This window comes from Pleurodeles waltl, chromosome 9 (genome assembly GCF_031143425.1).
Source record: "Pleurodeles waltl isolate 20211129_DDA chromosome 9, aPleWal1.hap1.20221129, whole genome shotgun sequence".
NCBI lineage: Eukaryota > Metazoa > Chordata > Amphibia > Caudata > Salamandridae > Pleurodeles > Pleurodeles waltl.
In genome coordinates, this window is record NC_090448.1 from 912764368 (window position 1) to 912780853 (window position 16486).

General features: G+C 46.3%; 1 protein-coding gene across 2 annotated transcripts in view; it reads right to left on the minus strand.

Annotated features, from left to right (window-relative positions):
* The window catches only part of ATG2B (autophagy related 2B), an 860766-nt gene that overhangs the window by 35732 nt on the left and 808548 nt on the right, over positions 1–16486 (minus strand). For both annotated transcript variants that reach the window (XM_069208269.1, XM_069208268.1), the window contains exon 41: positions 13936–14085. In XM_069208269.1, the coding sequence (XP_069064370.1) occupies positions 13936–14085 (150 nt within the window). The remainder of the gene's footprint in view (positions 1–13935; positions 14086–16486) is intronic.

Sequence of the window (16486 nt, forward strand, 5' to 3'; positions counted from 1 at the left end):
TTGTCACCCTTCTGTCCCACTCTATCACCCTGTCCCCCTTTTACTGCCATTACTCTCCTTCCTATGCCCCATTGGACAATGCACTTGTGATACAAAGAGACTGGACTCTAACTGGACATTCCTCCACCATCACCCCAGCCCACTGTACATCCCCCTCTACGTATGAGCACTGAAATAATCACTCTCAGAACAAATACTAATCTTGAGTCTGTCAAATGATTGAATCATGTATTAGTACAACATTCTGAAAGCATTGCAAGTAATATGTACAGTCATTTATTTATACATTGGTATGACCTTTAGTGGGCAGCAGTAAACATACCAGGAGCCAGAGTGGCCCACAGAGATCTGAAAATAGAGATGCCAAAGGGTACAGTAAGTGGCCATAGACATAGGGAAATCAGGTTGCCATGTACAATGTCCAACAGAAAACTGAAATGTAAAGTGAAGTTACAGTATCTTACCTGTGTGTCACTGAAAGTACTGCTGTATTATATTACTTCTGTTGTCCACATCTTCTTCCTCTGCCTCCTCTTCCTCACTGTCCACAGGCTCCACTGTTGCCACAAGACCATCTCCATGCTCATCCTCCTGCAGAAAAGGCACCTGGCGTCTTAAGGTCAGGTTGTGCAACATGCAATGATGATTTGGCACACCTTCTTGGGTGAGTAGTACAGGGATCCACCTGTCAGATGGAGGCTCCGGAACCTGGCCTTCAGGAGGCCAAAGGTCATTTCAATGATCCTCCTTGTTGGCCCATGTGCCTCATTGTAACGTTCCTCTGCCCTTCTCATGGCATTCCTCACTGGGGTCAGTCGCCATGAGAGGTTGGGGTAACCAGAGTCACCTGCACATATCGAGGGATACCTGTTAGACACACACTAACCCTTTGGGACAACCACATACCCAGACACAAACTTATACTGGATGGTGACCTTGGGCTCACCTATTAGCCACACCCTGTGCCTCTGGGGTTGGCCCATCACATTTGGGATGCTGCTATTCCTCAAGATGAAGGTGTCATGCACAGAGCCAGGAAACTTGGCATTCACATGGGAGATGTACTGGTCCACCAAACACACCATCTTCACATTCATAGAGTGATAGCTTTTTCTATTCCTGAACACTTGTTCATTTCTCCGGGTTGGACAAATGCTACATGTGTACCATCTATGGCACCAATGATGTTGGGGATATGTCCCAGGGCTAAAAAATCAGCTTTCACTGTGGCCAAATCCTCCACCTGGGGGAATACAATGTAGCTGCGCATGTGTTTCAGCGAGGCTGACAACACTCTGGTCAACACGTTTGAGAACATTGGCTGAGACATCGCTGATGCTATGGCCACTGTTGTTTGGAAGGAACCTCTTGCAGGACATGGAGCACTGACAGGACCTGCACTAGAGGGGGGATACCTGTGGGCTGGTGGATAGCTGGCATCAAGTCTGGCTCCAATTGGTCACACAGTTCTTAGATTGTGGCCCAGATCAAGTCTGTAGGTCAGGATAATATGTCTGTCCTCCATTGTCGCAAGGTCCACAAGGGGTCTGTACACCGGAGGATGTCGCCATCTCATATTCATCCTCAGTGGCAGAAGCCTATGGAGGAAAACGGTGAGCAGAGGGTCTTATTCACACATCAATTGAAATAATGATGCATCTTTTACTTTACAGAACCTGTATGTAAATCTGACAGTTAGTTGCTGTGCCAATGTCTGCTATGACGCAGTTAAGTGCCATGGCCTGTGACCCCCTGAAATGGCGTCTGCCTGACCTGTGAGGAGGGACAAGTGGAAATTAGGTAATTCCTCAGGCATTGTGCGCCATTGCGGTAGGCGGTCAACGACCACCGCGCAACTTCGCATTGGTTATCATTGGGCCCTATGGGTTCCAGGAGCCAATGGCGATGTATGCCGGCGGTGAGGGTACGCACCGCCGCAGACGTGACCGCCATTTTCTATCTCTTCACTCACTTGCTACCTGACTTTTAACAGGAGAGGACCTACACTGCAAGTGCTGCTGTGACCTGTGTCTGGAAGCTACAATTAATCATATGTCTGGGGAAAAGGCCCCTGCCTTCACTGCGGAGGAGTTGGAGAAACTGGTGGATGGGGTCCTACCCAGTACACTTTACTCTACGGTCCTCCAGACAAATAGGTGAGTACACTGTGAGCATGATGAGTGGGCTATGAATGTATGGATTGCTGTGTGTGTAAGCCACATGTAGGGGGGGGGCTGAGGCGTCCTGGCCAGGGTGATGCATGTATGGTGGTCAATGTATGTGCGTCGGGGATGGGGGGGAGCTGGTGGGCCATGAGTGTGATGGTCTGGACGGTTAACTAATGCCCTTTTCTGCTGTCTTTTCCATGCAGGTCAGCGCCCATCAGAAAAAGGGTATTTGGCGTGCCATCGCCAAGGCGGTGCAAACCCTGGGGGTCTTTGACAGGCGGAGGGCCCACTGCCACAAAGGGTGGGAGGACCTGCACCGCTGGGCAGGGAAGGTGGCGGAGGCCCAGCTGGGGCTGGCCTCCCAACAAGGAAGGGGTGCCCGTTGGACCCCGACCCCCCTGCATTCTGGCGGTGGCCTATCCGGAGTTGGATGGGCGCCTGAAGTCATCACAACAGTCACAAGGGGGTGAGTACAGATTCAGATTCATTACTTTGTGTGCATTAAGGTTTACCTGGGTGGGAAATGTGGGCTGTTGGTGCCCCTAGGCCAGGGCGAACTTTGCAGGATATGTCCCTTGTTGGGCAGGCTCTGAAGCACTCCACCCTCAATAGTGTTAGTGTTCATCTACTACTGGACAGGGTCCTGTGGGTTTCAGGTGTGCAGCTAATGGCATTAGGCATTGTACCCCATGGGCTGGTGACTATCTTAGTAACTGGTAGTGCATGGCCTAGTGCATAGGGCTGCTCCCTGTGAGTTGTGTACGCCAACAGTAGTGTTGTTGCTGGCATTGACTAAGTGTATCCTCTGTCTCTCCCCCCTTTTTGTTTTGTCACCCTGTCCTTGTGTGCATTAGCCTCAACTGGCGGAGGAGCAGAGGCACCGGCGACGGAGGTAGTAGCATCCCACATGGGCCTGGAGGCCAAATCTACCAACGGTGAGGGCACCAGTGGGACGGAGGGCGAGGGGAGCACCACGACGGGACCAGGAGGGGACACCACAGACAGCAACTCCTCCTCCGATGGAAGCTCCCTGGCAGTGGAGGACACCTCTGTGCCCACCCCAACAAAAGGTACAGCTGCCACTCCCCTACCAGCACCGCCCTCCCAGCAGCCCCTCAGCGTGTTTCCCGTGCCCGCTCTCCCAGGATGGTAGGCATCTCCTTTGCCCCAGGCACTCCAGGCCCTGCCCCAATCAGCCGTGCTGCCCTCAGTGAGGTGGCTATTGACCTCCTGAGATCCCTCACTATTGGGCAGTCAACCATACTCAATGCCATTCAGGGTGTCAAGAGGCATTTGCAACAAACAAATGCATACCTGAAGGACATTCACTCTGGTGTGGTGGCCCGACAGAGAGCATTTCAGGCTCTGGCCTCAGCACTGATGGCAGCCATTGTCCCTGTCTCTAGCCTCCCTCCTCCAACTTCCTCTACCCAGTCCCAATCACCTCAACCTATCCCAAGCACACCTTCAGACCAGCATTCACCCAAATCACCACACAAAAGTAGCTCAGGCAATCACAAGCACCACACTTCATCTCACAGGCACTCACACAAGCACTATCCCCATGCAGACACACCAACATCCACTGCCTCCACTGTGTCCCCCTGCTCCTCCTCGTCCACCTCCCTCCCAGTAGCATCTCCACTCACACCTGCATGCACTACATCCTCATCCACTACCTCCATCACCAGCACGTCCATCACTACACACCCCTCACTGGCAGTCAACCCCCCCACATCCATGCACACGTCCCCTGTGTCCTCTCCCAGTGTGTCTGTGACCCCTCCTCCCAAAGTACACAAACGCAAGCACCCACCCACCCAACAGGCATCCACTTCACAAAAGCATCCAGTCCATGCACCTGCACCCAAACTCAGAAGAGAGACACCTCCTACAACCACTCCCTCTTGCTCCACTGCCAATCCCTCTCCCTCTTCCTGCCCCAGTGTCCCTAAGAAGCTTTTCCTGGCAAACATTGACCTCTTACCTCCCCCTCCCCCACCCCCGTCCTTCCCCCTCGGGCCAGGGTGGCCAGAACCCAGCCCAGCACCGCAGCCACCAAATCGTCATCCGCTGTGGTTCCTGCAGCTATTGAAGGCTCAAAGGGGGCACTCATCTGCCCAGCCACTGTGCCACCAACCCCTGCCAAGGCCAAAGCCATTCCTCCACCTGGCAAGGTGAAGATGGGGACAGGATGCAGCAAGTGGAAGGAGCCATAACCACCCAGCAGGGTCACCTCAAAGACTCCAGCTGCCAGACCCAAGGTCACACCACCATCTGCTAAGGGGAGGAAGGGGCAGAAAAAAACAGCCAAGGCACTTCAGCCGTCCGAGGCTGCAGGTGAAGGCCTGGTGTGTACCAGCACAACCGCCAGCACCGCCACCTGCACCATGGCCAGCACCGCCAGCAGCCCCGCCACTAGCACCGCCGCAAGCCCTGCCACCTGCACTGCCGCAAGCACCACTACTGTCAGCGGCATCAGCCTCAGTGGGCAGCCTTCCGAGGCTGCAGGAGAAGGGCTGGAGCCCCCCTCCACCACTGGCAGCACTAGCACCTGCACCATGGCCAGCACCGCCACCTGCACCACCACAGGCCCCGCCACAAGCACCGCCACCTGCACCGCTGACAGTAGCACCACTGGCAGCAGCAGCAGCCCCAGTGGCCAGCCGTCTGAGGCTGCAGGAGAAGGGCTGGAACCTCCCTCCACCACTGGCAGCACCCCCTCCAGCCCCGGCACTACCACCAGTTTGCAGCCGTAGCCGACGCCGGATGGAGTCTAGCCCTGCCTCCATGGACTATCATGCAATCTGGTCCCTGCAAATCTCATGCCTAAGACACCCAAGTGAGGGACTGTGAACTGCCACACCCCAAGTGTTGCATCCCGGTGCACAGAGCCCCCTCCAGAAGCAATGGAAGAAGCCATCCACTCAGCCCCTCCTTGCCAGGATGAAGCACACTGGGCACAAAGCCCCCTCCAGAACCAGTGGAAGAAGCCATCTACTTGAGAGACTGTGGCCTTGCACTCCCCAGGACCAAGCAATGAGCAAAGCACCCACTTGAGAGACTGTGGCTTTGCACTCCCCAGGACCAAGCAGTGGGCAAAGCACCCACTTGAGAGACTGTGGCTTTGCACTCCCCAGGACCAAGCAGTGGGCAAACCATCCACTTGAGAGATTGTGGCCTTGCACTCCCCAGGACCTCGCTGTGGGCATGGAGCACCCTTTCAGGAGCAGTGGCGTTGTCACATCTTCCGGCTGAGGTTTACCCCCCTTCAACCTCCCCCTGAGGTGCCTGTGTGTTTTCGACCTGATGCCCCTGAAGTGTTCTCTCCATATTGAGGTAGGAGTCAAGTGTGGGCTTGGCCTATGAGTTTTGGCCCAGTGGCCCACGGACATTTTGAGTGGACAATGTACCGCGTTATGTACATATTGTATATATTTGTAAATACTGTTTTAGCAATTCTTACGTATATCTGACTATTTCTAAAATATCACTGACTTGACTCTATTCCTTTTGTCCTTGCGTTTTTCCAGGTGGTTACAGGGTGTAAATGTAATGTTGCTGCATGTGTTTGTGTGTATGGTGTTGTGGGTGGGAGTGTGGTGTGTTGCATGTGTGTCACTCTATTTTTCCTCCGCCCCTCCCCTGTCTCCTAGGTGCAGTACTCACCGTTGTTGTCGCCGCCGCCGCCGTTGGTACTCCTGGTGGATGAGAAGGCAGACCAGCATGGGGAGGACCTGCAGCTCAGGTTCCATGGGGTCCTGGTTCTTCGTTGAGTGTCGAGAGGTGAGTGGTTTCCCTTCTGTGTACTGTTTCCGCCATGCTTTTGATGGCGTCGGTACCGCCCATGAAAAGCTGGCGGATGGGCGGGTTGTGATGGGGTGGGCGGTACATTGTCTTCCGCCTGGCTGTTGGCGGTTACCGCCGTGGTGTTTGTTGCTACCGCCGTGGCGGTCGGTGTGTTAAATTGGCTGTATGTTTTGGCAGTTTCTGCCGTGGTCGTGATTCCATTTTTTCTTTTACTGCCGGACTGTTGGTGGTATTACCGCAGCTTTAACACCTACCGCCAGGGTTGTAATGAGGGCCTAAGTCTTTCACAAGTAAAAAATCTGCAATTGTCTCTTTGTTACGAACCAAGTACCCCAATGTAGCATATGACTCTCACAGGGCAGCAAAGTAAAGCAGCCCAAGGCCTACTCAGTGAAGTTGTTGTGTGCTAGTAACCCCAGCTTGCTGCTACACAATAATACTCAAATTGCTGTCCAGTTAGTGCCTTTTCTTTTGCAAAGGAAAATTACTTTTATTACACACACTACTAAATACTGCACATTAAATCACACATATGTACATTCAGACAGGTGAAAGTACCTTTGGTGACACCCTTATATCACAGTACACCCCTAGTAGGCTCCCTAACTCTATCACCACAATATGCCACGCCTATGTGAGATAGAACAATCTCAATGGAAGGAGGATCACTATTAATAAGTCAGGGCTACTGGAATTGTCAGGTTGTCACCATAGTAGTAAAAGCATACACATCATGTTTCAACATAGCACAGCAATGGGCACGGTCAATTAATCTTTATAAATTAGTTGAACAGTTCAACTCTAAATGGGCAATCCGTCAAGTCTCTCAAGCATACTGATCCCTGTCCTTTAGCCAGCATTGCAAGACTGAAAGTTGTTCTGGCGTCACCTTCACCAGGGAACATGTTACCAAAGCCTCCCACGGGGCATTATGCTTCTCCAGCCCTACGTCCAGGTGAAGGGTTGGCTCCCTGACACTCTCAGGCATGGAGTGGGCACAAGAGTGTAATCCGCTGTGCCAGAGATGACACATCACCTACTTGGAGGCACAAGCACCCTATCCACCTCTGCGGCTCTATCAGACATGCGATCACAATTCGCAATGTGTTGGGAGGTGACAAGATGTGTCGAGAACAGGCCAGGGTGGGCCAAATCAGAAAATCTGGGCTGCAAGATACAAATGTGACAGAGAGCAAAATCTGGGCCTGTCTGCCGAATCTGTACATTGGGCGGCTCACACAGCTCAGCTAGCTAACAGTCAAACGCATTCACTATAATGATAAACGTGGAGCCAATTTCAACATATTAATTAAAGCACTTCAATTAAAAACATTTGTTTGATTGGACTGCTACTGCAGTCACAGGACCAACTACAAAGGGCCCGGGCACTGCAGAGCCCAAGAGTCAAAGCTCCAGCTGCCATTGAACTTGAAATTGCAGACAAACCTTTCTTGGAAGTCAGGGATTCAATTCCATGGAAGAGGTAAAGTTAATTTTCTAAAAACAAAAAGAAATCTCAGGTGCTGCTGCATCTCCTGTAGCCCCACAATATATATTAGGCAAACATTGGTGGTACCCCTGGTCCCTCCTTGGGGCACCAAAAAGCACAAATTTGTAGATTTAATCCCCTTGTAGGGATTATGGGGCACTTTTAAAGCCCACGTGGTGAATATTTTATGAGCTGGTTAGTCCATTGTGCTTGTTTCACTTTTTCAGCCTCATGTTGCATAACTTGTTTTGCTATGGGGTGTCCTGTTCCCACTCAGGACATCCACAAGGGAAAAATTGATGTTTGGAGCCAAGTGGAGAGCCCCATCTGCCCCAGTCGGCTTCCCATACATGCCCCGCCCCAGAGCTGCGCACGGAACCTTACATTACCATTGCGGGAGCAAGCTATCCTTTTGGTGGGTTAGAGCTCAAATGTCTATGCTCGCATTCACACAGGCAAGGAGTGGGGAGTCTGACCCGACTCCCTTCGACACAGGCACGAGGAGCAGGCACTGCGCCCAGCCTCTTGCTCTCACTCTGTCACAGGGGATGAGCTTTTGGGACATACATGAACCTCTGAAGATGGGGGTCCCATGCACACCCTGTCTCCATTCAAAACAAATACATGTTTTTTTGTCGACATCCAGGACTTGTCCCTCTCCGCAGAAGTTTCAAGAAATAGGGTGAGGGCTGCACACTTGCTTGTCTGTTTTTTTCCATGGGCAGTCCTGTTTCTCTGGTGGAAATGAGCAGAACGTATTAGCTACAGTGTTCCCTTCTCATCACTCTTATACACATGCAATAGAAGGATTTTAAGCAAAACTCTAATATCAGATGTATCACACAAAGAAATGTGCCCCAATGACCTCACACTGAGTGATTCTAATCTACATTTCACATTTTGACTGCTGTGGAAGATAAAAACCAATTGAAGGTAACACAAAAAAGAAAAACAGTCAGGTATTACCTCACAACATTTGCAACTGTTATTCATAAAACACAGTTTCTCGTTGGTAACAGTGCAGCAGATGAGTTCATATATGAAATAGGGCCATGGGAGTTGTCTTTTTTTCTTCCTTTGTTTCATGTTTTTGAAAAAGTGCACAATATCTAGTCTTTAAACATAAAACTGATGCCTTTAAACTGGCTGATGTCTTGTGAATACACTCTTCCGTAAGGGAAGACTTGGATCACTGTGATTCAACTACGACTCAGGTTGGCATGAGGTCTATGGCATGACTCTCTTTCAAAAGCATCTTGACTTTTACCTAAGCAAAAACTATGTCCTCTTATAGCTGTCATTCCCACTACTTCACCCCTAGTACTTTTGATCCATATCAGGTCCCGGACTCCAGCCAGACAGCTCTTATACTGATACTTCACATATGCTGCTTGCTCTAGGTGAAGGAAACTTGCATGCACTATATTTATGTGTCTGTGTTAATCATTCCCCACTGCTTTCTCTGTTCTGCTTCAGGTAAGCAGTCAATAACGCTACCAGAGCTATACCTTTCTTGTGTACTTCTGATGTGGTTGTCTGGCACTACTGATTTTCCCTGTCGTGCCTGGTTTATGTGAGGAAAAGATGCATTCCTGATGCTCATGTTCAAAAGGCAGGCCTGCACTGCTCATGTCCATGGGTTTCCTGTTGTGTGTGTGAAAGTAAAGTTTACACCACTGATGCTCTCTAATTCCACCTGTTCCGTCTGTGCGACGAAAGGTTGCACTTTCGATGCCATATGGTTCTAATCTGAGGAAATCCTGCAGTTCTTCATTTATGTAGTGTCGACAGAGAGAAGCAGGCACTGACTGGCCAGTGCATGGATGAGCCAACTACTGCTTAACAGCAATGCAATGTCTCAGCGTCTTGTTCCTGCAGCACTTGTTCCTAGAATGCATATCCACCAGCTCTCCATATACATTTCACCTGTCCATACAGTACATTTTCTATCCACCCAGTGATTTTCCTCTTTATCCATATGCATACTAGTGCCTCTTCAAACAGCTGGCATTTTACATCTCGAATGAAGCTGTGAACTATCATCTTTCCATGTACTGAGTACCCATATACTTGATATACTTCCTTTGTATTTTAATACATCCTGCCTTTGTTTGCATATATACCACTATGTATTGTTTGTGTGTCAACGTGGGTCTTCTATTCCCAAAATGTTCACATAGCATTTCTCCATGAGCTGTAAAAAACCACAGGCCTACGGACTTTGTCGGTGCTTGTAAATAGTTTTAAAAATTTGCGGCAGGGTGGATGAAGACAGTTATCATAAACATTTTCAATACATATTTTCAGGGCTGTTATTATCCGAGAGTAGAACTCAAGTGAGGAGTCGCACTGATGCTAAATACCCTATAAGATTTGAATACAGTTTTCACAAAGGTAGGTGTAGAGTTTCTACTTAGCTTTTAGAAAACAATTTTACTGCATTGTAAACATATGGTCATATGGTCCCCTAATATGGTAGCTCCTTTAAATCCTCTGGGCACTGAATTACTTCATCCACACTAGATCCCACAGTACAACAAGTCTGGCCTTGGTGTTTCGCATTCATCCTCTGAAAACTGTTTTTCTCTTTTGAAAGTGAGAAGCTAGTTTTCAGTGCTGGACCCATTTTGGAGGCAACCTACCAACCACTTTTAGCACTGAGGTAAACAACTGCAGAATATATACCTTTGTTTCATTACTCATCGCTCCTTTAAGTTTTCTAAAATATAAAACTTATTTCTGTTTGTATATCAGGACAATAAGGTTAAATATACTAGGGGCTAGATGTATCAAGCTCCCGGTTTGCATTTCTTAAATAGCGAATTTTATGAAATCGTTATTTAAGAAATGCAAAATGGGATGTATGAAATTTGCAATTTGGTAAAAGTGATTTCTTAAAAATCGCAATAAATATTAGCGAATCGCAATTAGGGAACAAGACTCCATTCAGGTGCGAATGGTTTGGCATTTCTGAATTTGTGAATTCCTATCAGGAATTTGCAAATTAGGTAATGCAAATCCCAGGGTGCTGGGGGCCTAAGGCCCCCTTTGATGCACCCCAAAAAAAATATTTGTGGACATGTAAAGCGCACACATGCCCTCCGGGCATGTGTGCGCTACATGTCATTTTTAAAAATGAATTTGTAATGCATTTTTAAAAATTGCACAAGCTTACCACCAAACTTCAATTCGTGGTAATTGCATTTCCTAAATGCCAAATTCGCATTTAGGAAGTGCATGATACATGTGCACTGATAATCGCAAATAGGTATCCCCTATTTGCGATTCCCTATTTAGGGAATCGCAATCTGCGATTCCCTAAACGGAGTCGCAATTTCAGGGAATCACTATTTTAGCGATTCCTTGAAATTGCACTGCAAATGCCTTTCATACATTTTGCAGCTTTTGTGAATGCAAAAATCTTAGATACATCTAGCCATAGATGCCTAGAAATGGTGGAAAGTTGGGTGTGTGAAAATCAATGTAAACTAAACACTAAAAACCTGAGATAGTGGTGGTAAGTGCATTGCATGGGCCAAACTCTAAAATGCGTTGGCCTGTCGTGTTAGAGGAATACTTCGAGACAGTTATGGGACATGGATCTTTGGTTATTTATAACCGAGAACTTTGGTGGTGTTAGTCGTGGAAGAAGGTGATTTTCCAATTGAAATGATTGCCTCGCTTTTTCTGAATTTTAAACATAAGGTCCAGTTGATTAGTTTAGAAGGAAAGTACCTGTGCAAATACATTTTGTTGGGTAAACACAACTTCCTATCCGTATCTTTTCTATAACAGCAGTTAAACGAATTACAGATGCCACAATATTCGACAGTGAGGTTAGGATTATGCAGATTTCTTCAATTGCAGATATAATTTACAAAGAGCGTAAAATGCTTAGCTCAGAGCTCCTGATTAGGGACTATGTATCCCAAGCAAAAAATTATGTATGAGCACCCGGTGAGGGTAGAGATCGATGCAGAGTGTCAGAGACAACTGAACAACGATGGGGCTGCCGTTTCAAGATGCCTGAATAGCGACAGCAGAGAAGAGACTATCGCAGAGCACAACAGGAGCAGTTGGCAAACAACGAAGTTCCCTTTCCGGGAACAGGAAGGTCCCGGACCAAGATTATCCCCAACAGCGATTTACTGGCAGAGGTTAAAAAAACAATATCAGTACAGAAGAAGCGCACAAGCAAGTCAAAGGACTTTCAGTCAGAAATGTTGGAGTCATCTCTTACCTTGATTAAAATGCAGTACAAATAACTTTTTTTTTTAGCTTTTTCTCTCTGGGGAAAGCACATAGGGCACCGATTCTGTTGTCAAGACCGATGATGGGTGTACCGGGATAACCCAGAGACATCATGTTACAGGTTGGGAGAAAAGGATCTCTTGAGCTATACAGATGCAACCATTCTCCCTTTTCCAGACTTCACGCAAGCGGTATAAAATCAACGCACAATTTTCAACGCAATTAATGAGGAATTGAGAACACAGCTATGAATCCCTTGCCCATTTACAAATACTGGTGGAGGGGCGATCATAGTATTTCACCTCCTTGGATGTCACCGGGGACTGGCAGGAGGGCTATAGCCCATCCACAACCCGGAATAAACAAGCCTCTGCAAAGTTGGTAAGACATCGAGAGTGCGGACACAGGGATGCTTTTCCCAATTAAAAATGTAGAGATTTCATAATGTGTTATTTCTTGCTATGAAAGTGCTTTACTGTTCCACACTGTGATGGGCTATGGGAGGAAGGGGGAAGGTTTCTACACACAGCTGGATTCTGAATGCCTGAGGAATGAATGATGAAACATAATGGAAGTCATGGACAATTACTTTGTAGAAAACATGAGATCAGCACAGTAAGAGGTGACAATCTGGGAAGCATTAAAAACAGTAATAAGTGGTCAAGTTACGCCAATCAAGTGTAACAAGAAAGAAAAAAGAAAGAGAACAAACGGCGACAGAAACTCTGCAGGTTTTAGAAAAACAATACTTGATAGATGGTGACCCTGTGATCTCACAAAACAAAACAAGAGATTGTATCACTCTTCACTAATGAAGCTCGGAATCAATATGTTGTGTGAGAGAAATATCTATACGAAGTTGGAGGCAAAGCTGGGAAATACCTTCCAGAGGTGAGCAGATGACAGAAATGTCACAAATGGATTACAGCAGTGAAAGAGAAACAGGGGAATCTAATAACTAGTAATTCAGAAATATTGCAAAGCCTTTGCAAGTCTTCTCCAGATCGTATACTCCATAAGGTAAGAGGAAGAACAATCTCATCACCTACATTTTATAGAGGAACTACTGGTTCCAACCCTTTCAATGAATGATATAGAAATCCTAGAGGGATTTTTTTCCACTAAAACTCATTTTGAAAACTTACCTTTTTTAATTTCATGTTTAGCTTCTCTTTGCTATTGGTAACTCGATGAATTTTCACCATAAGCCCTAATCTTATTTGCAAAATGAAAATGAAGGAAAAAGGGATTCCTGAATGAGTGAATAAAGGTTAATAATTCAGATCAACGCATGACTGTATATAAAGTCACAAGATGGTTGAAACTGTAATTTCCTGCCCACCACTGAAATTCTCACACTGACCAAAGCAGAAGGGAGTACTATCTGAATTACTTATTCAACTAATTTTAGTGTGCATTACTCTCATTCATTCTTCACTGTTCTGCTTCTTACTTTATAGGGTGTGCACACCTCGCTCTAAACACATTACAATAGCCCATAAAAATCAAAGTAAGCAACTATACTCCTCCCTTCTCTTACCCATGGAGAAGACATGTAGGGGGTTTCACTAACTCTTGTCTAATGCTTTTAATACTATCCTTTTCAGGAAGCACCCAGATCTCAAACCAATTCTTTGAGGTCTGGACACCTTCTCATGTATTTCAGTTTGCCCCAAGCATCAATTTTGTTTGCAGCTATGCTGATGCTGGGGGACATGCTGGACATTTTGAGCATTTCTATCCACCAGTACACAGCAAACACACAATGAAATGTCATAGTGACATCGCTGGGTAATGTAAGACATTAAGGAATTGATTTCTTTAAAGTAGACACTTTTTGCTTAATTTCTTTCACAAATGTTCACTTTGTCTGTTTTTTTTTTTATTTTTATTTTTTTATATTAACAGTGAACCTTCTGGATTAGTTTTTCTTTTTGTGATTTGGCCATGTTAAACCAAATTTCTTTCTCGAACTGTAAAATTGTTACTTTGTGCCCTCCATAAACAGTTTTCCTTTTAATGCTTATACAGTACTCTGTTAATTATCGGCAGGTTTTGCATTGTTAATGTTAAGAAATTAACTGTCTCATTACATAAAAAATTCATTCGTTTACAACACTTTTTGTTTTGCTCTGCAAAACACCTCGAAATATAATTCATGCTTCTGATTCAGTCTGGCATTTACCATACACAATCTATCATCCTACTGAAACTTACCTCTTTCACAACAGTGTATGCTTTAGCCACACCCTCCCGTAGATCTACTGGCTGATGAGCCAATCGATGATGAGAAAACCTTTTTGTTCTGGTTGCCTCAATAGGACTCAGACCTGGAGACACCATATCATAAGCTGTTTCTGCAGCTGCCTGTTGTGAATAGCAGAGAAAGGCAAAATCAAGCTGATCATTTTAATACAGCTATAGGTGCATTCAATATTTTCATTCTAATAAACATTGTTTTAGTTAAAGCAGCATATCTAAAAAAGTAAATACAGACAGGGTATTACAAGCATAGGCAGTTCAAGAAGGATTTCCAAATGAACATTCTGTTTTAGAATTGTACCTTAATTGTGTATGCCTTGCTCATTTATCATTTAAAAGCTGCAGGAGCAATGATCAAGCTTACAGCCATATTTCTCTCTACTAAAAAGGTTTTGTTCTTTTGAGGTCCAGAATTTAACATATTGCCAATTTAATTCAACTCAGGATTTCAATGTTTAAATTTAAGTATGACGTTTTAGAATCAAAATAATATTTAACATTCATCGCGTTACTAAGAAATTTATAAATGTGAAATAAACAACTTGTATACATTTCAGGAACTACTCAAAATAGGAACACAAATAATATTTGTTTGTGCCAAATAATACTACTTCAGCCAACAAGTATAGAAAGGCATTTCAAATTACTATACTAAAGCAAACCTCAAGATGCCTTCTATTTAAAAACAAACATAAAGAATTAATCTTTACTCAATTGGGATATTCCCTTAAAAAGTGCTAAACATTTCATCCCTAGTTTCCTAAACGTTGGGCAGATCAACAACACATTATCCGTGTCATGATGAGTTCTCCACCCACAACTACAATGAAGAGTAATTTATGCTTCAACCTAATGGTCATACATTTCAATCTAGCCATTGTTGTTATGTAAAGAGCTCATGTAGGCACTATGAACATTTTACTTACCTTTGGTAACGCTTTATCTGGTAACACTCTATTTAGCCACAGACTCCTTACTCTAAAATTATCCCCTGGCGTCAGACTTGATTTGCAAATTTTGAATGAGCAGTACTCCCTGTGAGCTGGTAAGTGGCATAGTTCGGACCCGCGTTGCATTGTCCGCACCAGAAGGGACATGTACAGTACCTAAATAGGAGCCACCCAGCGTGTTGACATCTTTATCTTTTCAGAATTTTCCATGCCAGGAGCGTGGAGCCACAAAAAACACTGACCACTGGTGTGTAAAACTATGACCCTGAAAGAGGAACAACCTGTTCCAAGAAATCCGTTCGCATAGCGGGGAGGATAGAAGGTTTGGTAAGGAACCTGGGGCTAGACAGAGTCTTTACCATATAAGACGTTACTGAAGGTAAGTAACTTGTTCATCTGATAAAGACTTCTAGCTGCAGATTCGAATAGATACCCAAGCAATACCTCCTCAGAGGTGGGTCTATCAAACAATTTCACACCAAAACATTCTGCAGGACCAAGCGGGCAAAGTGTCCGTCACTAGAGACCTGACTGTCCAGGCAGTAGAGCTTGGTAAACCTGTGCAGAGATGCCCACAATGCTGCTTGGCAAATGTCCAGGACTGGGACTTTGCATGCTAACGCAGTGGTTGCAGCCTTTGCTCTAGCAGAATGAGCACGTAAACCTCTGGAGGTTGCTTCTTGGCCAATGAGTAGACGACTTTGATGCAGAGCAGGAACCATCAGGAGATGGTCCGTTTCGGCATGGCCTTCCTTTCCTTAGCCCTAACATATCCCACGTAGAGTTGATCGGCCACCTGAAACAGTTCTGTGCAATCAAGGCAGAACAAAATCACTCTTTTTGGGTCCAGCTGATGTAGTATCTCCTCTTTTTTGAGGGCTAAGGCAGAGCTGGTGGAGTCTCACCAAGAGACAGCTGCCATAGTGCAAAACTGCTGACGTTGCGCGTTCTCGGTGGTGGCCAACAGATCTAACCAAAGCTTTACCCACTGATGAAAGAGACCTTGCACCACCTGCGGACAGAGACTGCATTTGTGATCTGCTAGGCATCTTCAGCTCAGTTTGTCCACCCTGATGTGGAGAGAGCTCATCAAGTGTTCGGCCACGAGGGAAATGCCCTGACATCCCAACCATGCCCAGAGGCACATGGTCTCTTGAATAAGGGTCCACGACCCCACCCGGTCTTGTTTATTGCAGTACCACATGGCAGTGGTGTTGTTCATGAACATCTGCACTACCCTCCCCTAGATGGAGGGGAGAAAGACTTTCAATGCTAGCTGGATCGCTCAGAGCTTCAAACGTTTAATGGGGAGTTTGGATTCTGCCAGAGACCAGAGGTCCCTGATCTCCACCTCTCCCAGATGGTCATCCCGTCCCAGGAGTGACACATTGCTGGGGAAGGGAGAGGAGCCCGCCACTGACCCAATTGCGGTTCTTTAACCATCACTGCAGATCTTTTGCAGTGCCATCTGAGATCTGGACCATGTCGGAGAGATTACCCTGATGCTGACCCCACTGGAATGTTAGGTCCCACTGCAGAGCCTGCATAAACCAGCG